The sequence below is a fragment of the Stegodyphus dumicola genome, chromosome 7, assembly GCF_044657685.1.
Source record: "Stegodyphus dumicola isolate Sdum_Otavi_A_Nest chromosome 7, ASM4465768v1".
Lineage (NCBI taxonomy): Eukaryota > Metazoa > Arthropoda > Arachnida > Araneae > Eresidae > Stegodyphus > Stegodyphus dumicola.
The window spans coordinates 73,941,969-73,965,455 of record NC_140774.1 but is presented as its reverse complement, the minus strand read 5'-3'; the positions used below and the strand labels follow the sequence as shown (position 1 = coordinate 73,965,455).

Here is a 23,487-nt window from a genome sequence, read left to right as displayed (position 1 = left end):
CAGGGAAAAAATATGGTGTAAAAATTGTTTAAGCAGTTTTCATCATGAGTCAGTGTGTAGAAAAAATAAACCCGTTAATGTTACTTTGAAAGGTTGTGAGAAGCAAGTGGAAAGCGAAACTGTTTTGAATGACTCACAATCTAAATCTAATAAAAGCGCCGAGAATATTTCTGTGTCTCATAGTAATATATGTACCAAAAATAAGCCCTTTTTACAAACATGTACAGTTTTAGCTTGTTCGGATAAAAATTCAGTCTTAACTAATGTTATTTTAGACAATGGTAGTCATCGAAGTTTTATTTCATCTCGATTAGTTAAAGAATTAAAATTAAAGCCAATACGCTACGAAAGAATAGCTATTTTTGCTTTCGGAAACAAAATAGCACGTGAGAAGGAATACGGTATCGTTTCATTGACGTTGCGCAATAGGGATCAAAGTTCGAAATCGTACGAGTTAGAAGTTGTCATAACGGAATATATATCTAATTTGTCCTTGAAAATTCCTGATGTATCTATTCGCAATGCGTTGAAGGAAAGAGGTTTACCTTTGGCTGATTCATTTTCTGGCGACTGCCAGACGGAAATGCGATTCATTTTGGGATATTGTTTATGACGAGAGAGTAAAGTTAAACGAAAACATTACTGCGATAAATTCTTGTTTCGGTTGGTTACTAGCGGGAGTGGAAGGAAGTAATAAATTAACTAATAATTATGAAAATGTATGTTTAGTCATGGACTCTTCTTCCATTTTGTGCGATTTAAAAAAATTTTGGGAAATAGAAGAATTTCAGTCAGACAAACAAAACTTTTCTGAATGGGACAAGCAATTGATTGAAAAATTTGAAAATTCTCTGGAATTTAATGGGGAAAGGTACGTTTGTAGATTGATGTGGAAGGAAAACTTGGGACCTGCAGTTGGGTTGAATTCTAATTATGAGGTTGCGAAAAAGCGTTTTGATTCGTTAAAGCACAAACTAAATAAAAATCAAGAAATTTATGACCAGTATAAACAAATTATATCGGATCAGTTAGAATGTCAGATTGTGGGAAAATGTGTTAATGAAGATAAAAATTTAGGATATTATATGCCTCACAGAGCGGTAATTAGGGATGACAAGGAAACAACTCGAGTTAGAATTGTTTATGACTGTAGCAGTAAAGCTAATGAAAATAATAAATCTCTTAATGAGTCTCTAGAATCAGGAGTAAATCTTTATGCAAATTTATTGGACATAATTCTTAAATTCCGAGAATATCAAGTTGCATTTTGCGGAGATTTAGAGAAAGCTTTTCTTATGATAGAGATTGCGGAGGAAGATAGAAAATACCTTAAATTTTTGTGGTTTTCCGAAGAGGTAGGTCATTCAACCGAATCTCTCCATTTAAATCGTCTCCCATTCGGTTTAACTACTTCGCCATTTTCCTTGGCTTGTGTTTTGAAATTTCACATAAAGAAATTTAAGGAACTTCATCCAAAATGTTGACATGTTAAATTCTTTTCTTTATGTTGATGATCTCTGCTATGGAGCCAATACCGTTCAAGATGCTTATCATTTAACATCTACGGCAATAGAGATATTAAAAGCAGCGGGATTTCATTTGAGGAAATTAAAAACTAATTGTCCGGAATTGTATAAACTTTGGAATGAAAACGGATATGAGGAAAATACTGACCTCGGGCAAGGAACAGGTTTCTTGGGATTGAAGTGGGATCCGATTGAGGATAAAATTAAATTAGATTTAAGAGATGTTAGGGATTCCATTGATGCTAGAATCACCAAGCGTCACGTTTTGAGAGTTATTTCAAAGATATTTGATCCATGTGGACTGATCAGTCCCTTTGTAATCACTGTGAAAATTCTTCTGCAAGAGATGTGGGAACGTGGTCTACAGTGGGATGAAGATTTGCCAAGTGACCTACAAAATAAATGGAGAACCTGGTGTTCTGAACTTTGTGAACTTGAATCAGTATCTATTGAAAGAAGGTTTTTTGAAAGTGTAGAAATAAGTGAAGTTTCTCTTCATGTGTTTTGTGACGCCAGTCCCAAGGCATATGGGGCTGTTGCGTTCCTAAGGTACGTGAATTACAATGGCCAAATCAAAGTGAGCTTTATAATGTCAAAAAGTAAAGTTGCTCCTTTAAAAACTTTGACTCTTGCAAGATTAGAGTTAATGGCAGCTCTCCTCGCTGCACGTTTAGGAAATTATTTACAAGGTCTATTTCCTAATTTCGCGAAACAAATTTTCTTTTGGAGCGACTCTCAAAACGTCCTTCATTGGTTGAAAGGATCTTCTAAACAATGGAAACCATTTGTCGCCAACAGAGTAGCTCAAGTGCAGTCGCTGACTCTACCAGAGTGTTGGAACCATTGCAGTGGCTCCGACAATCCCGCAGACCTTACTACTAGAGGAGAATCGGCTAGGAGGATTCTTACAAGTTCTCTGTGGTGGTCAGGCCCTGTTTGGTTGTCTAAACCACTTTACTCGTGGCCTCTTCAAGAATCGCTACATGATTTTAATGACATCTGTGATGAACGCGTTATAGTGAAAGAGCGACGGACTGCACTGGTTATTTCCATGGTAACCAGTTCAGCTAATGGAAACTTACTTATGTCGTCGTTACTGGACGTTAATGACTATAGCGAATTAAGTAGATTACTGCGTGTTACTGCTTGGATTAAAAGGTTTGTGCACAATTCTAAACCTAATTCTACAAAATTAAATGGACCTATATGTGCTCCAGAACTCGAGCAAGCTTTGCGTTTTTGGATCAAAGCTACTCAATTCAAACATTATAGTACAGAAGTTACCCAACTTCTTTCGAAAGGAACTATCGATAAGAGTTCACGCATATTTAATTTGAATGCTGAACTTGATGATAATAACTTACTTTGTTTAAAGGGACGTTTACAGTTTTCATGTAACGATATGCGAGCTAAACATCCTTGGCTTCTTCCATCTAATGATAAATTTGTGGAACTACTTATCTGTGATTCTCATACTAAAATGTGCCATTTAGGTGTTGATGCAACTTTAACACATTTACGAGAACAATTCTGGATTGTTAAAGGTCGTCAATTTGTGAAAAAAGTGTTAAATAACTGTCTGATTTGTAGACGATTCAGAGTGAAATCTGGAATGCAGGTGGTTGCCCCTTTACCGCCTGATAGAATTCAAGAGCATCCACCATTTGATGTATGCGGTGTGGATTTTCCCGGACCATTTTTTGTTCGTGATTTTAATTCAAAGTGTTATTTACTTATATTCAGCTGTGCAGTGACAAGAGCTATCCACTTAGAAGTAGTTCTTAACATAAGTGCTGATTCCTTTTTGTTAGGATTCCGACGATTTGTTTCTCGTCGAGGATTATGTTCCACTATATATTCTGATAACGCCAAAGCTTTTAAAAAAGCAAATAGTGAATTGAAAAAATGGTGGAATCAGATAGATAATGATCAAGTTAAAAATTTGTTTGCTTCTAAAGGTATAGTTTGGAATTTTATAGTTGAAAAAAGTCCATGGTGGGGAGGTTTCTGGGAGAGACAGATACGGACGGTTAAAACCTGCTTAAAGAAAATTGTTGGACGATCCTCTCTCTCTTTGAAGGAATTGGAAACTGTTTTTTCGGAAATTGAAGCTCTGGTTAATTCCAGGCCTATCACGTATCTGTACAACGAACCCTCAGAACCCTCTCCACTCACCCCATCTCATTTTCTTATTGGTAAAAGATTGGTGTCTTTACCTGTAATAAAACATAAAAAGGAAAATTTAAATGTTAGTAGGAATTCTTTGGTAAAGAAATATAAATATCAGCAAACACTTTTGAATCACTTCTGGAACAGGTGGAGAAAGGAATATTTACTTAATCCAAGATCAGCTTATATTTCTCCACAACCAGGTAAAATAGTTTCATTTAAAGTGAATGATATTGTTTTGATTAATGATGAGCGTTATCCCAGAAATATGTAGATGATGGGAAAAATTTTAGAGCTATATCCAGGAAGAGATGGAAAAGTTCGTTCTCTTCTTATTCAGACTCCTAAAGGACAAATAAGACGCTCAGTACAACTTGTGTATAATTTGGAAATTAATCCTTAATTGTGTTAGTTTAATTGAGTTGCAACCTGTTAATGTTCTATCTGTGTATTAATTATAGTTTAATTGTGCTTATATTTTAATGCTTGATATTTGAACAATTTTCTTTGGAAGTTAAAAGTGTAATTGGTTTTTGTATGTTAAGTCACTGAATAATTTTGAAGCTTTGTATTTGATATAATATGCTACTTATATTTTTATTCTTGTAATTTTAAATGGTTCCTGAATGTAAATTTAGTTGAAATTCAATGGTAAGTGAACTCAAGTGAGTTCAGGTGGGGAGTATTACGTATTTCCGGAGTCATTCTGACTAGAGGGCGCTGCGTTCGTCCTAATAGTCAGTGGCAGGCAGGATACTAAAGCTGTAAGACGTGGAAGGCAGAGATGCCTAATAATATATCTCTAATTGATTGAAATTTTCGTATATTTTCTTGTAAATAAATGTTGTTATTGTTAACAAAACCTCTTATTATCTCTTGGATGCACCTTTAGTCTCACAGAACCATTAGATGCAAAATATGGTTCTGAATCAAGAAAATATCACTGCCAATAGGGAAGAAAGTGATAAGAGAGATTGCTGAGAATGAAAAAAACTTCAGTTGATGGTTTTCTTAGAATTATCAACATGGCAACTACAGGACTTCAACAATGGAATTTTGTAACTGAACAAGAAGTTGTCTATTTAAAATTAAACACAAAGTATTAACACAGAAAATGAAGAAACTTAAACAACCTATATTGAAAGGCATGTTTAATAAAATAAATATTGAACAAACATCATAAATGCTTCAATGTTTCATAAATAACTATTTCATATTTCTAATTTTATAATTTCTACATGTCATCTTACTGGAGTTAAACTGATGATCTAAACTCCAGAATCGCCGAAGTAGAACATCTCGTAGTTGCTTTGAACATTTGGAGCATAGTTTGCTGTCTTGTTACATGTGTTAGTTTTATTAAGGTTTATTTTATTCACAAAAATACTTTTGGCATTAGGAAAAGAAAAATATGTGTTAGTCAAAATGAATAATGTTGCTGAAATTTTAAGCATTATGAGAGAGCACCTAAATACACCTATGTATCATATGCAACGAATAAAATGCTGTAGTGTATTTGAAAAAATTTCAAGAAATTTGACCATAAAGTTTCGTTAATTAGCCTTTAGGATCATATTGCAAACTCTCATAATTTGATTAATATTACATCCATTTTCCTCTATTGTTAAATCAAAATTTTTTAAGAAGGAAATCAAATTCTTTTATTACATCAAAACATCTGTAATTCATAATGACAGTTTTTGCTAAGAAATATGTGGCTTTTATACTCAAAACTATTATAATTTAATCTGAATTATTTAAATTTTAAATTAATTCAAGTAAACAAGATTAGCTTTACTGAAAAATGCTGTGGCGTTATGTTTAATAAAATAATACACATATTAAAAAAACAATCGTTTATTTCTCAACAAATAATACAAAATAATTTTGTAATGTACTCTTGCATTCAATATAGCTCATTACTTCAGCATAAGATAATCATTACATAGTAATGTATTATGCTTAAATGAATAACGGTGCAAACCAACTTAAAACGTTGATTTTTCATGCAAACTTCACTATAATTCACTGCAAAAATAATGCTCTTGTAAAAAATATACACATCTGTCATCAACACTTCATAATATTCATCAATATATAAAATACTGATTCAATAAATATTTAGTCACCGGGCTGCTTAGCGAGAATGTTAATTTGTATTCACTGAATTTCAATTTAAAATATTGAAATTATATTAAAAATAACTTAAAAAGTTACCCAGAATATTATATTGAATTAAATCTTATATATTGAATTTATGGTTAGAATGTCCTGATTACATGGTTTTTATAAAAAATAATGCTTATGTCAGAACGCTATTTAATAAATAAATAAATTACTCATTTTTTTTCAAAAAAATTATATCATTGTGCTTCTGAAGTTAGGAAAACATTTTCAGTGAACTCCTCTAAAATGCATTATAAGTGAATTTACTGTTAGTGAAACAGCTTGGTCCCAAAATCTGTGTATTACACAACACATATACTAAATGCTTTGATTTTTTTAAATGATGAAGGAATTTTTGAAAATAATTAGCATGCATGTAGAGATGAATAGCATAAATTTTATGAATTCTATAAGAATTTAAAAAATTTAATGTAGGCAAATATAACTTGCTTGTAATCTAAAAATGAATGTTTCTGCTGTAAGCAAAATGGTTATGTAAGAGAAAATATAGCTGTATGGTTAATGCAAAACATTTGAAGTGCACTCTTGTGATATATTGATAGTGAGTAGGCAACAGTTTTGAATATCGCAAAATGTCAAAAATTCATGCACTCTCCAATATCTGTATGGTAAAATTTAAAAAAAAAAATCAAGTACCTGTGTTCAAATTAAAAGGTTAAGTACCTGAGTAACGCAGGAATTTGAAATTTATGTATTTTACTTATCATTTAGAGTCGTCATTGTATATTTTAATCCCTTTTTCAATTGTTTAAATTAAATTTCTAAAGATAAGATAACTGAGATTTATTATTGGTTTTTAACAAGGTGTTTTGAATTATAGAAAAAACCTGAGAAGTCCAGTTAATTGTTGATATCTTTCATGCTACAATTTCGGATGTAGATGTTTTATAAAAATCGGTGAGAAAAAATGTACTACATTGCTGTATATAGGTTTCAGAGGAATGTTGTTGCCTTATTTTCAGCATTTTAATGTTTTTATATTTTTTTAAAAAGGCTGTTATAAATGTAAATATGCTTCAATGGATATTTAAATTAAGTGTCTTTATAATAACTATTATTCATTTAAAACCGATTTCCATGATTAAAATTAAACACTTTTTGTTGTCATTAATGTTAATCACTATTTTGTTAGAAAAAATAATTCTAAATGGTGGGAATCATGCATATTCTATAAATTTATCCCCATCAGTAGATGTCTCTTGGTTGATGTCCTCTTCATTATTATTTCTATCCTGTACTAGTAACTGGAACTGACGATACAGACGCTGTTGAACAAAATGGTACAGTTCATATTCACCAGTTAAATTGGCACGCAATAGGGCTTTTACTTCTTCTTTCACATGTTCTTTGTTCAAATTCTGGTTACGATGTACACCTAAATAAATAAATTTAATGAAATTAAACCTTCTCTAACTTAAATTTTTCAAGTAAAATCCGGAAATTTTTATATAGAAAAGTCTTATATCATCAACCGAAATTTAAAATTCAACTTTGAATAAAAGACAGAATTCAAACTTAAATTAATGTTACGTTTATAAATTAATTTTTACCTGATTTTCTAAATTGTTCTTGGTCTCCTCTGCGCATCTTTTATTTGAGGCCAAGCTGCTAAATCCAAACTTCACCAGCTACAGATTCTTCAAAACAAGACTTTTCGAATGATTGTTAACGCTTCTTGGTATATCTGGAACTCTGTCATCCATTAGACCTTAAAATTCATTATTTAGACATTCATTACGCCATTAAGTTCTATCTTTCAGTCAAACACCTTCAAAATCCAATTAGAAGAAAGAGAAAATTCTCAAAAGTGGAGAAAATTCTCTAAGGAGGTCTACTTTAAAATTTGTGATATTCAAGCAAAGGCAATGTCAGGAAAAAAAAAAAAAACTTGAAACAGATTAGAGATGTGGATCCGAAGTCTGGAAAATTAGGTAGGAAAGATAGATGTGGAAAAGATAATTAAATGATCCGAGTAAAAAATTTGCAGGATAAGTGCATTTTTCCAGTGGAAAGTGACTGTGTTTTTGATTACAGATTGGCCTCAAATAGAAGATGCATAGAGGAGAGCAGAACGAAGGACAGACTTGTGCAACCTTGTTTTTGATGGAGAGCTTGCTTTGCGTCCAAGAAGGGAGAACATATTGCAAACAGTACAATTACATTTTTTATGAACTTTCTCGAAATGTTTTTGAAAGCAAGCTTGTTGTCGAGATTTACTCTAAGACAGGTAGTACTGCTAGTCCATTCTATTGTTTCGCGAAAGAGGAGGAGGGTACTTAGAATTCTATTGGAATTTTCTTTTCGGAAGATAATTGCGGCAGATTGTTATTTGTTGACAGCTATGCGCCATTCAGTATACCAATCTTCAAGAGCAAGAAGCAGCTTTGGAGGAGATTTCTAACGTATTTGAAGTTGGCTGCTTGAGTCAAGATGACAGTATCATTCGCAAAAAGAGCAAGCTGAATCCTGGGATCGCGAGGGATGTCATGAGTGTACACATTGAAAAGAAGGGCCTAAGCATACTTCCATGTGGAACACCGGCTTAGCTCTGGATGCTCTCTCTCCGGTCTTATATAGTTTTCACCCGGCCACAGAGATATTTCTAGTACTTTCTGCTTCTCGAGATTAATGGAAGGCATACGAGGGCGGAATACATTTACACATGTAATCAGCTATTAACTTACAATACCTATTACGGTAATACAGGGACCGGACGAAAATGTCGCCAAGTGTGGGGACTTTTAGTAACTTCTCGCAAAATTTAGCCACAAAAATTAATCGCCAAAACCGTTGCCAGTTTGGCGCTATATCGCCAAATTAGGGAGATAGCCATTTACTCAATGTTAAATAGACTTACCCATGTATTCTTATTTTTCCGGTAGAGCATCCTTCCTGTAGATATTCATGTTACATTATACAGAAAAATACAGCATTTTCATTAAAATTAGCCGTATATGCACAAAATTCGCAACAATACTCAATGCTTTGATCTCTATTAAATGATGAAGGAATTTATGAAAAGAACTATCATGCATGTAGAGATGAATAACAAGTTTTATGAATACTTAGGTAGTTGAAATTTACGTATTTTATTTAAGATTTGGAGTCATCATTATATATTTTAATCACTTCTTAATTATTGAAATTAAATTTCTAAAGTGAAAGTAAGAAACTTGAGATTTATTATTTGTTTTTAAGAAGGTGTTTTGACTTAAAGGAAAAACTCAGATGTTTAATTATTTGTTGATATCTTTCATGCTACAATTTCTAATATAGAAGTTTTGTAAAAATCTATGAGAAAAATATGCTATATTGCTGTATATACGTCTAGAGAGAATGATAATTGCCTTATTTTCAGCATTTTTATACTTTTATATTTAAAAAAAATGTGTGATCGATCCTGCATTGCATAGCATATTGAACACTGAACACTTTATCATGCATATGCTGATTAGTACATTGCCACTGTGCCTTTCAAAAAAGTAATTCTAATATAAAACGATAGAAAACTTATAAGATTTGGAGAAACGTTTAACTTTTGCGACAAGAGTTTCAGTTTAATGCTAAGTCATGGTCTAAAAATTTAACACTAAATCATGGGTGGAAAGAACTGATTCCTGATATTAAATATGTCTGATGAGAATACCACATCAGTTCTTTGTACGGCCTATTAAATACACACATATTTTGTTGAACTTCATTTAAACTTATTTGTTCGAATTATTCTAACTTAATTAACCGATCACTCATGGAAAGTTGAATATTACATCAAAAATTGCAAATTTTGAAATTAAATATCCCGGTCCATTTTTATCGTTAAGGGGTCAAATTTCTTATAATTTTACTCGTATTTTTTCATAACGAGTATAAAACTTTCCCAAATATAAGTACTATAAGTACAGGAACCGGTAGACCGCATTAAAAGTTAGATTTCGTTATTTGTCTGAAATTATCATTATCTTTTTAATTTGGCATCGCCAAAACATGAATATTTTCGTCATTTAAAACACTTTTACATCTAAATTCTGTAATTGGAGTGCATAACTATACAACCAAAGATCGCGAAAATAAGAGCGGATAAGGACTTTTAAGCAGGTATGGGATTGGGTATATATATACGTTTGGTACTGTCGATTGCAAGAAAAAGAAAGTTGCACAGCTAGATGTTATAGCAGTTCCATATACGAAATTTCAATGTTCTACAGCTGATCGCTTTTGAGTTACGCGAGATACTCATACATACATATATACATACATACTCTTTTTATATAGATATAGGCTATAGCAGAGTCTATATATACATCTTTTTTATTTCCAATAGCAAGTGCAAAGGACAACAGATATCTTTAAAACAAAAAGAATGAGCATAAAGATAGATAGACATCGGTTAATCCGTCACCTTAAGTCTGGCAATCCAATATCGCTCCCATAAGAAAGCATGAGGTAGAGCAGAACATGAGGCACACTCAGAAACATCAAAATCCTTTCCAGAGTCGCACAAGCAGGATCCATATTCAAATTAATTTTATAAAGGTGTTTTCGGAGACAATAATGGCCAGAAAATAGCCGTAACAGTGCCACCGATTTATTACGAGGTCATTCAGGAATATCTTGAATATGACTGAACCAGGGCTTTTGACCACTTCCAGCGGAAACGTTCCGAGAAAAAGAACTCATTAGTGTCCTTTAAATTATTGTCTCAATAGATTGGTTGACCAGTTTGTGGCTATTTTGTATTAACTGTAAAACTATTTAACTGTAAAACAGAAACTCCTTTTTTTTTTTTTTTTTTTTTTTTTTTTTTTTTTTTTTACCAGAAAGTCAGCGGTCTCATTCACCTCGATTCCGCAGTGGGACGGGAGCTACTGCAAAAGAACTGTTTTATTACAATCTGGTAAACATGCCAAAAGACTGATACAGTCGTCAACATCTTTCGTACGCGATGGGCTATAGCAGAGTCTATGGCCTGAAGAGCTGCTCTTGAGTCCGAGAAAATCACCACTTTAGAAAAACATTCCAATCAATTTTGCAGTTGAGGAAGCTAATCGGATAGCAGAGATTCCTCCGTCGAAAGCTTACATGTGAGCACCAACAGGTAAGTAAACTGAGAAAAAGCTCGCAAAAAAAAAAAAAAAAAAAAAAAAACACCGGCTCCTGCTTTGGCGCAATCTTCCACCCTACCCTAGAACCACTTGTGTAGACCCTGAGCTAATGTGAAACCGGGTAATGATTATTCATAGTTCCTCTCGAAGTCTTTAGATTACGATCAGTCTCAGTAGAGATATGATCCACATGATCAGACCAGGAGTTTCTATCTAATAATTTTCTTCTATAACAGCAGAGCACGTTTCTTAATACCTAGACCGAGAGGCCTTTTATTTGAGCATGACAATAAATAATCAATAGAAGTGGATTTAACTGCTCCAGTAACGAGGCGCAAGGCTTGATTTTGAAATTTTTCAAGTGAATCAATTATTTTCTTAGCATTAAGTTATGACAGGCAATATATAAGCATTATAAGTTTAATTTAAGGTAGATCTGGATCAACCTCATTTGGATCCAGATGAGAGTCTTTTTTATACCCAACTGATGACGTCTTTAATATGCGAATTCCACGAAAGTTTTCTGTCCAAGGTTACACCTAAATATTTGATCTTTTCTGAAGTCGGGATATTACAGTTTTTGTAAATTACCTGTGGATAGAAAGGCTATGTGATAGAGAAAAAGACTGCGCAAATGTCTTATTTAGGTTATGTTTTCATATTAGTTTCCTCAAATCAGTTCTCTAAAATAAACATTGCTTTATTTCAATAGTCTTCAGCCACAGACTTTGGAGAATCAGTCCATACTTGCATACATATATACATACATGCACACATACATACGTACAGATGTCACGAAAATATCTTTTTGAGTCTATTTTACGATACATTTTGGAAAAAAAAGAGTCCTTTATTTTGTCGGTACAAACAGATGTCACGCAAAAATAAATAAATAAAAATAAAAATAAGAAGGAATATTTTTTTGAAATACGATTCCTGAAATTTTTCGCGATTACAACACTTCGTTTACTCCTTACAAGAAAGTAAAAATGTCCTGCCAATGAATAGGTGACAGTTTTGAGTCTAGTAAAAGTTATTTTTGATATTCAAAGTTTAAAAAATATATATGAAAATACAGAGTGGTGGCAGAAAGATAATGGAAATTATTAGATTAATTTGATAAGAGTAGAGACGTGAGAATAGGAAAGGACGAAGCAGAAAAGAGTAAGGAGGAACAACAGCCTTACTGCATTTAGAAATATTACTCGACTACATGGGTCAATAAAAGTGTATTTTAATTTAGAATATCACAGTTTGGGCTGTGCTTAGAATAAAATCTGAAAAAATTTCAAAATGTTTCTCTTCCCAAAATGTATATTTAATTGTGATTCTCCAGGGAGAAACCAAAGAATGTTACCTACAAAAAGACCTTATTTAAATAATATGCTATGCATCATTCATTTAAATCCTTTAAAGAGTTTATTTTTCATTATACTCATTATTCAGTAGTAATTTGAATTTCTATTCGTATCCGCGCATTGGTTAGCATAGATATACGTTGCATAAGACTTTCAGAGGAATAAGTCTGAAGCTGTATTTTAGGAGATTTAGGTAAACTTACCTAGGCTATGGTAAATTTTAAATGCTCCTCCAAAAAATTGAGGCAGAACTGTTTCTAGTACTTGCAGCGTCACATTCATTTGTTCTAGTGTACCAACTACTGCATAATACTGTTCTATATTCCGTTTGGCCTTGTTTAGTGCTCCAGGATCATTAAGTAGTCTGAAGAATAAATATGAGAATAATGATATATAATGTGAACAATATAGTATAATTATCTTGATTTTTGAAGAAAACTATAATTTTTTTTTCATATAAAGTCTATATTTTGCAAACATTTAACAAAGCAGTTTTTCAGAGATACCACTGAATTTCAGTTAATCTTTGTATAAATTAATTCAAAATAAGAAATATTTTAACTTCCTGAAGCTGAAGTTTTTAGAATCGTTAATTATTTCATATGCAGCACATTTTAAATAACTTTAGAGTAATTTTGAATGAAATACAGAGAATGTTTCATTTGTGAAATAGATATTAAATAAGAAATTTTTAAAACAAAAAAGGAACTTATGCATACAATAGAATCCCCATTATAAGCTGAACTCTTGACTAAATTGTTGTACAAGTAAACAAGCAGATATATTATTGGTTTGAAATATTTACAACCCCTTTTGAAATTTAAAGTTCTTGCCATAGAAATGGTATAAAACCAATAGTTTTTAGTTTCAAAGATTTAGTCTGCATTTAGCATGTAAAGACATGCTTTTTACATGTAAATTATGTAGATATAAATAAATGACCCTTCTCCCAAAAAACCAGTAGTTAGGTAAATGAAGAGAGAATATTTCACAAATATTTCTGTAATATTAAGTACTTCTGAAGTAAATGGGGGGGGGAATTGATAACTGGCAGTGTCAGAGCTTTTGCTGCCTCTAAACTACACAACTTCCAATACACACCAACTATGCTATGGAATGTATCCTGCTTTATTATAATAGCCAACACATATTATAATCAACAGCTTGTAATGTGTTTATGTGTTAAATCAAATGTTATTCTGCGTATTTTCTATTAACAAAATTGTCTGAGACAGCTTTTCTCAAACATTTTCAAGTGGGGACTGCTTTTATAAATCAGAATGTTCTGCAGATCATCTTACATGTATCCTCTTCTAAAGTCATTTTTTAGCTTATGTTACTAGCATACTAAATTTTTTTATTACAATGAATTAAAATCCATTTAATTTTATGTTATTAATTCGTTATATTTTTGTTGTTTGACTTCTGAATCATTATTGTACAGTTCACCGTATTCAGTTTTCACAGGTAATGAGGTCCAAAAATTAACCATACTTTCTGCCTAGAATTTTATTTTAAGTCCGGTGTTATTCAAGAATTCAATTAACTGTTTTCTTTCATTCAATGATAGTTTGTTATTTTCAAAATCAACAGCTTGTAATGTGTTTATGTGTTAAATCAAATGTTATTCTGCGTATTTTCTATTAACAAAATTGTCTGAGACAGCTTTTCTTAAACATTTTCAAGTGGGGACTACTTTTATAAATCAGAATGTTCTGCAGATCATCTTACATGTATCCTCTTCTAAAGTCATTTTTTAGCTTATGTTACTAGCATACTAAATTTTTTTTATTACAATGAATTAAAATCCATTTAATTTTATGTTATTAATTCGTTATATTTTTGTTGTTTGACTTCTGAATCATTATTGTACAGTTCACTGTATTCAGTTTTCACAGGTAATGAGGTCCAAAAATTGGTGGAATTCAGTGGAAAAGACTACGGACCGAGAAAAATTCGTTATATTTATCATTTAAAATAAGTTTCAAACTGTGATCTCAGAGTTTCGAAATGCGAACATACGTCATTGCATAATTCTTTTTCAATACAGTAATCTCTTGCCGAACACGGACTTTCGGAAAGCGATTTAGCGCATACGCGTTTCCTTAGTTGTCTCCATTTAATTTGCCAACGCGAGAATTTCAATTATACACGGTATGCTGCAGAGAGATGGCCGCATTGCCATAATTCTCTTTAATGATTGATTTGAAAATTCATTCATTAAAGAAATATTACTTAGATAACTAAACCTGAGCTTTGCAGTTCTCCTAATTCTCGATAATACTTCAAGGCACGGTACTGAATCCCTCCCAGCATTGCATCCAAATGTAGAGGTTTTATTCCTTCCACCGAACACCACTTTCTTAATCCAGCCAATGGATCAAGGAATCATTAAAGCATTCAAAGCCTATTACGTCACGCATGTTTGTATCTCTGCAAATAAAGTAACAGGCGTAGGAAAGCACATTAGACTACTTTCATTTTGGAAGCTATTTGATATAAGGCACTGCTTAGGAATGATTCAACTCGCATGGCAATAAGTAAATTCATCAATTATGAATGCTTGCTGGATCAGAGCTAACCATAGGTTGTCAACAATTTTAAAGGATTTTCATCGATTGAAAATAATGCGAAGGAAGTTGTATAAATTACAAAAGCAACACGCGACGAAAGATTTTTATATACGGAAGAAGGAGAAATTAAAGAATTAGTCGAGAATTACGACTGTAAAATGATAAATGTAATATTGGATGATTTTGTAATACCCGCCAATAGTGAAAGCAGCGATGGAGAAGAAAATAAAGAGCCTTTAACGTACAAAAGAAGTTAAATGAACTGATGAAAATAGGGCACAGGAGCTGTCTGATTTTGTAATGGATATTGAGTGAAATGAAGAAAGAAGAGGTCAGTTTATGAGATTTAGTTAAAAACTTTGCACTCCTTACCGGAAACATTTAATGAGTTGCCTCAGGTATTGTCTCAATAAAAAATTACCAGCTATTTTAAAAAACAACTGTATCATATACATACGTTTTTTAGGGTCGCATATAACCTAACCTTTCAGACTGTGCGCCAGAAAATTCACTACCACTTTCAAGGAGTTAATTCAAAGAGTAATAGCAGTCTTTTCAATTATAATTTTATTTCATTTTTTCCTTTTTAAATACAAAAATATTTAGGTTTGTATAAATTATACATAGTTTCTTAACTATACGTATCGCGTTTTTTCCATAGAACTTTGCGGAAAGCGATTTTACCGTACAGGCATGACTTTACCCCCTCGTTGGACATGATATAACTTTCTATTAAGAACGATTCTGAGGTTGGAAATACTGTCACAATGGGTTAATAACGTAAGCCTCGCGTTCCGCAAGTGTTTACTGTAACCATATAATTCTCTATTAAAATGATTCTAAAGTGGAAATGGTGACAATGTCCTGTTTCACATAATTAGCTCTCAAACTAAGTTTTCTCTCAGACATCATTATTTTCGCATCGGCATTGAGAACAGTCTAAGAAAAACCTTGTAGACAGATATTTAATTTCGAGAATACATCTGAAATACACTTCCCTCCATAAGTTAAGGTACAACATGTTTTTTGTGCCTAATTTGAGAATGCAGAATTTGAGACACAGCATAAAAACAAGAAATTTACAGGACATGCTCTTAAACAGTTCTGTTATGTAGCGAATTTAATATAATTAAGTGAATCATAAAAAATCAAAATTTTAATTTGTAAATATTCAAAATTTTAGCTACACAACAAGTTTGGATATATTCTTTTATTTGGCTTATTAATTCTAGTGTAATATATTTCGGCAATTCGAGTTTACGCGAACTGCGTCTTCAATCTTGGACACTCAGACAATGGATATACGTGAATTTTCATGTAATAAACTCAGTTTTTCATGATAAAAATTAATTTGATTTCTTAGTATTTAATATCATTAGTTGCAGAAAAATTAGCTCTTTAATTTGACATAACTTTCGTTTCCCTAACTTTAATTGCATTTTAGTTATGAGCTTTAATTAATAGTTTTTTTTTCCGTTGTCATTGTGATTTCTCCTTTGGGGGAAGAAGTGCCCTTTTTCCGGTAAAATAGTCGTTTTTTCGAGTTTTCAGCGTTCCTTCGTTGGGACTGCTTACAAGGTTGTTGAAATTCCAAGTTTTCCCCTTCGCTAGGCGTGGTTGTTTGGCGATTTGGAATTTCCGTTGGGGTTTCAAAGTGGTGGCTTTGGCGAGTTTGTTAACACGAAGGAATGCTGAAGTTGCAACTGGTTTAATTTTTGGCGAGGAGTGAGTTGTGCCAAGTTGGTATTCCGGCGCTCTCCCTTTTAACGGGCTGTTTTGTGGGACAAGGACACTTTTTGAACTTTTCACTGGCAGCTGGAAGTTGTGCTAGCCGACAGCTGATTTTGTTTTTGGAATCATGTTCGAGAGAATGAAAATTTCGGAAGGGCCATTGTTAGGCCGTTGCTTCTCGAAACTTACCTAATGATATTGCTCCAGTAGCCGACTCTCGTGGCCTTCGGCGCGAGAAATTCTCGGCATCTCTCTTATGTGTAAAAATGGAATGAATTAAATTATATTACCAAATACCTTCACCTCGATATTAGCTACATTTTTCATCGTAGTACTCATGTTTTTTGTAATAAGTAATCAAGTGCTTCCAACCCTGGGGTAACCGTCGTGAAGAATCTGCTAATGCACCGTAACCAGAGAGTAACGTGGATCCACATTTAATGCCTTATTGCTTCCTTTAACTTGCAAATGGATGGAATTTCATCTTAACCCTATTCTGAGTCGAATTTAACAAAATTATTATGGTTTCCTGCTTTCATCGTTGCCTTGCTTACCAGTTTGGACATTCATCTTGCATGGTGAACTGCCGTTTACAAGATACATCGCCTGATTCGTAATAACAGAGGATTGCGACTTCATCAGAAAAACGACGTCCATTTGTTCGGGATGGTTGTCCGTCTGGATGTAAAGCTAAGTTATTTTTCTTTGCTTAACTATTCGAGGAAATAGATTTTTGCAGTTAAAAGGATTGAATTAATTTAATTTGTTGAACCTTAATTTTTTTTTTTGTAGTTAATAAATATAACCTAACTTTATAGAAATAATTTTTTTTTGTGTGTGTCGATTAAGTAAAAGCATTAGATTGAACAAAGATTTATAACTTTATTTAATTATTGTAACTTAACTTAATTGTAAAAGGAAAATAAGTTCTTCATGAAATTATTTAATTGAATTTTTTTGGAGTTCCTTCATGGTAAGATTGATTTGTAATAGTACCAGTATCTGAGCATTTTTGCTTCTCTCAGGAGTAACTTGTTTGTAGACCTGTAATAGTGTAACTACTTAACTTTTATCCGGTTAAACAATACTTTAATAATCAAAAGAAAAAAAAAAAACAGAAAATTGTTATGTGCAATAACTATTTTATTTTGTTTGATGGTATGGAGTGCAATAGTTTTTTTCCCTGTATTGATTATTCTGTGTGAAGTGGAAGGTGTAACTTGTTAAAATTTATATTTTTTTTTCTCCCCGGGGAGGGTACTGTTCATAAATTCATAGTTTATTTCTGGCATGTTTACATGATTGCAAAGTAACTATAATAGAGATTCTAAAGACTAAAGTTAAAGAAATAATTACTCAGTAATTGTATGATTTGTAAATCAATAGTACAGAATTGTTGAATACATTTTGATTTTCCAAGTAATGGATATATATATATATATATATATATAAATTGCAATAAGAATTAAATAAATCAGTTAATTTTTTTCTAGATCAATCAATGGTTAATTTATTTTGTGTGCTCATGATTTTCACCAGTTTATTTCTCAAATTGATTTTAGGGTTAATCCGGTCAACACAACGCAATAGAACAGGTTATTGATACTAGTATTTTACGGTAGTAATGAGTATTTTTAGTGTTGTGGTCAACTAGTAGGTTACCTTATTGGTAATTTCAAAAACGACACAACAGTTCTTTAATAAATGTGACATAGAATGCTTCTAAAGTTCAACACAAACATGAATTACAATAAAAAATTTCCCTCCTGCCAGAGAAATTCAGTCTTGGAGAAACATTATATCACAGTATTTTGAGGAAAAATGGGGTGCTAACATTACAAAAATGAGTTCTTATAAGGATGTATCCACCCCTAGCTGCAATACATCGGCGGCAGCGACGTTCCATGCTGTCAATTAAGTTGTCGGTCAGTGTATAAGGTATTTCTCCCGCCTTCATGGCGTGCCTTCGTGGTGTGGTGGTCTGCACGCTGGGCGCGTATTCCAGAAGTCCGTGGTTCGATTTTCGGCGAAGGCGTTTGCTCATTTTTCATTTCTTCGGCTTTTCCAATTAACTTAATGTCTCTACAATGGCGCCCGATTTAAAAGGGTGTTGGATGATGATTCTCCTCACCCAGGATTTGGCGATTGGATCCCCTAAAAACCCCAGTCGTCCTTTAAAAGGGGGGAGTATGTAAGGTATTCCTCCCGCCTTCATGGCGTGCCTTCGTGGTGTGGTGGTCTGCACGCTGGGCGCGTATTCCAGAAATCCTCGGTCCGATTCCCGGCTAAGGCGTTTGCTCATTTTTCATCTCTCCGGCTTTCCAATTAACCTAATGTCTCTACAAGTTAAATGGGAAGCATAGACCAGACACAGAGTAATCCTTGTTCAAGCTCATCTAACGACCTTGGAGGAGGCCTTAAAGCAGCAACCTATCTCCCAAGGTAGTCCCAAAGATGATCTATCGGATTCAGGTCTGGGGATTGAGCTGGCCATTCTATCCGCTCCATACCATGACCCTCAAAATGTTCTGTAACGTCTCAGCTCGGTGCGGTCGTGTATTGTCGTCCATCAGAAGCAATCCAGGACCAACAGCAGCAGCATATGGACAGACATACTGATCAAGGATCTCGTCTCTGATTGGTTGTTACCTGGACTCGTCTGTGAAGAGAACAGACGTCCATTGTTGACTGGTCCAGGAGACGTGTTCGCTTGCCGAACATAAATTGGCACCTCTGTGTCCTCGAGTCAAGGTTTATACAAACAACTGGTCGTCTTGCAAACAAACCTGTATTGTGCAGGCCTCTGCGCACTATAGTAGCTGAGATTCTTGTTCCTGTTGCCACTAAATGATCTGCCATGAGCTGAGGCGCAGTAACGTTACTCCTCCTTTGGGTCGAAAGAGCTAAATAACAGTCTCCCGCAGCTGTTGTAACTCTAGGTCTGCCTGGAACATGTCTTCTAGACACATAATTCTTGGATTCAAACTAATTCCATAGTCGTTGGACCACACTACGAGAGGCATTGAGACATCTAGCAGCATAAGCTTGCGACATTTCCATCTACCCGATCGCCAACCACCTCAACAAATAGGACTTCTCCTGGACATGGATAAATTCTTCTGGATATTGTCCACGAAACTGTAATAACAACTGAAGATCAACACTAGTGAACAAAAATTATAATTTTTGCATTTTTTCTCCAACTCCTATATAAGTATTCATTTCTATAAAATAAAAGTGAAAGCTATTGTTTTTGCATATATTTCCTTAAACTTCGTTACTGTCATGCATATGAACTGTGAATTTAAACGTTACTGACATTTTTGTAATGGTGAACTTTGAGAAACATGCTGTTCCTAACTTTTGGAAAGCAATGTATATGCCAATATACTTAACTGCATGTTATCAGCAAGAAATGATGTACAATATTCGTTACTTTCAGAGGTTTTGTCTTAAGAGATTTGGTTACCTAAGTACTGCCTTATTACAATGCCACTATGTCTAATGGTGAGCCCCATCAATCAAAAATCTACATGCCGTTGCGTGTACTGATGAAACTGACTGCATCTATATGCTGTTGCAGTCAGTTTCATGCTGTTGCATGTACTCATTTAGGAATTTAAAAATTTGTTATCCAGTTGTAAGATTGGGCAGAGTCTTTGAAAATAACATATCTTCATGAATGTCACTGACAAACTAGTACCTAACATAACAAATCAAGAATGCATCATTTGAGACTTCTGTTGTCTCGTATGAAGTGAATAAAACATAATTTCTTTTATTCCATAGATAAGTCCAGATTTTACGTTATTAGCCTTGTAACTGATTCAGCGTGTAACAGTATAGTGTGAGAGTGGTATTAAATCAATGACCTCGTGTAATTTTCACTAATCATTGTTTTAACTATATTGTTTGTTACTAGAAGTATTAAGGTTCTCACTTACAGACTGGATGTCCCATTGTTCATGATGTAAAAATTTACAATATAGAAAGCGTTTAAGGCGCTTATAGTGGCAAAAAATGTAATTTTTTTAACTTCTCGTATTCTATAAAGTATACCATGAGGCTTACACAAGTAGTTACAGCACTAACAAAATAAATAAGCAAATGTGCAAGTGGAGAAAAAATTACTGGAAAATAAATGAATAAAAATAACAGATATATAAAATATAAGTAAAAGACAAAATAAAATATAACAACTTTGATTTCTTTATTCAGTTCTTAAGACATCATTCCGAGCTGTGACTCCGAGCGTGTTGGACGCACTTTGGCTTACTGCTCATTTTGCTACGAACTGACCCAGTCCCGTAGGCGGTCAGTGTGTTTACTTGGTTAGTTATTCTGAGTACTTCTCAGAACAGTGAGTGATACATGAGGGTTTCACGGTAAGCATGTCCTTTTTTTAGGGCAGTTAATACGGATGATGAAGCCAGCAGCTGTACGGATTCTTTCGACTTTGTCTCTGCCATTTACTTCAAAGCGTGAAGAATTTGTGAGGGACCCCAGACTCAGGAAAAAAGATAAAGCCAAAAAGGATAACGCTGTTTTGGAGAAGGAAGTTGCGAACGAGGAAGGAACCAGAGAAGAAAAAATACAGAAATTAATGCAGGATTACGGAGAAGAAAAAATACAGATTCTTTTACAAGAATTCGGAACTGAACACTTGACGCGCCACAGGAAATTCGAAAAATAACTAAAGGCAGCTAAAACTCCTGAAGAAGTGGGCAATCTCGCGATGGATTTTACAAGGAAAACTTCAAGCTTACCAGCAAAAGAAAGCGAACAAAACAAAACGCTACTCTTCCTTGAAAGGATAGTAATTGAATTTTCCCCAAGAAGACTGCAAAAATACAAGAAAAGCCAGTACCTATGGAAATACCGCAAGAGAATCGATTCCAGTTACCCAGGAAAATAGCAGAGGAAAGCCCGTTGGAGGAGCCAACGATGTAAACCCGCACCCACCAAATGTATTCTCTCAAGACGAAATCAATTGGAAGAAGTTAGATGAAATATTCACGCTACACTGTGCAGAAACCCACGAATCCCAAATGAGAGGAAAATCTATTTTTGTCTACACCAAAAGTCGTAAACTTATGGAAGGACGGTTTGATATTTCAGTGCATTATGATGAAACGGAATGGCTGGCTAAGTTACAGGTATGACGCAAAATGTGCAGCAAAAGGATGTCAAGAAACAACACAGTTATGATTCTTTACACTCCTCTTTTGTTGCTAAGACTAAAGCAGGAAGTTCATAGGTAGAGCAGCCAGAAAAAAAATTCATATAATGTCAGTCTTGGGAGAAAAAGTGACAAATATTGCCCAGAGTATTTTCGAAACACTGAGATTTTCAGCTTTAGTATGGTACACCCAGTTAATGAAAATTTTATTTTGTCTTTTTCGGAAATCTAGAAGGTCCACAAAGGCAGGTTTCCAGGTCCACAGATTGAGAAAAGCTTGTCTGTGAGATTGTAGAAAACTCTATTTGCTGTTCGGCAGGCAGTACAGTAAGATTTCTAAAAGGGAAGGTTTGTAGTTATTAGTTACTTCTTAATCGATTTTTGTTTAGAAAGATCTCATAACAACTAGCATTACTTGCAGTAATTGTGAGTACTAGCGTGATAATTAGAACTGTGCGGAAGAGTTAAAAAAAGCTAATTTCCATTTTCCTGTTTTGTCTTTGTTAGCGGTAACAGAAATAAAACCCCAAAATATTTCTTTCTACAAATTCTTCCTAAATAATATCTTCAGAATCATAATTTAGGACATTCGTATTTTTGATTCACACATTTCGATTGATTAAAGAAGGCATAGCAAGAACAGAAAGCTTTTCCATTCTCGTTGTGATTTCTTCGAAAATTCTGCCAGCATAAGAAACATTTCCCTCCTCGATTTCAGTTTCGAAAGACAATTATTGGGTCTTGATTCCTAAATCAGGATTAGTTTCTTCTTTCTGACCCACCGATCCATGACTCTCAGTAAGGTTATATCTCACGTGAAAAATGTCGTCCCTCCACCCTCATCTAGCGACCCTACTGACACCCGCATAATTTATACTGGATTGTGAATATGCAATTCCTGTCACAATTTTCTCCAGCAGACCCATCTCAAAATACTCATCTGACTGAGCATCTTCTCGTCTGATTTAGTGGGAACAGCAATAAATAAATAAATAAATAAATAAATAATGAAGCTGGAATATTATGTTAAGTGGAACATTCACCCCGCCCCCCACTTTTCTGGTCTTTTCAATAATTCAAATGTAGTGACATAACTTGCATCTGGATGATTGTTTTGCGTCACATCTTTTATGATCTATTAAATGGAGTATTGCATTTCTATGGATAACTTACACATTTTAAATACTTATAAAGTTAATATTATTTTGAATTAACCACGTATTTATAATTTCAGTCTTTACTATAACTTTTCTTTTCCATTTCCGCACTAGAAACGTAAATGAGTATTTAAGAGGAGATTTTGGATTGCAAGACACAGCGTGTTTCTGCTTCTCAAGGCCACGTTACTAGGTTTCACTAGTTCTGATAAGACTGAAATTATTCGGGTTTGCGTTTTAGCTGCCGTCATTTAAATCGTTACGTAGGTTGAAGTTCTGAGCCAACTTAGTGTTAGAGATAAATTGTGTAGCCTTGACTTCTAGATTACATTTTAAATTTTAAATCTGACTGTTACTTTAAGTTGCATCGCCACAAGTGGTGGCTGTTTATGTGAGCACATGACGTGCATTTTTTTATTCAACTTCTAATTTTAATAAAAAAGTTATTTTAACCTTTTCAAGTCTTTGTAGGTGCTTCAGATACAGTGATAATTCACTTAACGTC

General features: G+C 33.6%; 1 protein-coding gene across 1 annotated transcript in view; it reads right to left on the bottom strand.

Moving 5' to 3' along the window:
* Positions 1 to 5,536: 5,536 nt before the first annotated feature.
* Positions 5,537 to 23,487, bottom strand: part of LOC118191142 (uronyl 2-sulfotransferase homolog pip-like) — a 115,919-nt gene continuing 97,968 nt past the window's right edge. The window contains exons 8-9 of the mRNA XM_035361942.2: positions 12,546 to 12,706; positions 5,537 to 7,257 (exon numbers count right to left, since the gene is read on the bottom strand). Coding sequence (XP_035217833.1) covers positions 7,040 to 7,257; positions 12,546 to 12,706 — 379 coding nt within the window. The 3' untranslated portion in view covers positions 5,537 to 7,039. The remainder of the gene's footprint in view (positions 7,258 to 12,545; positions 12,707 to 23,487) is intronic.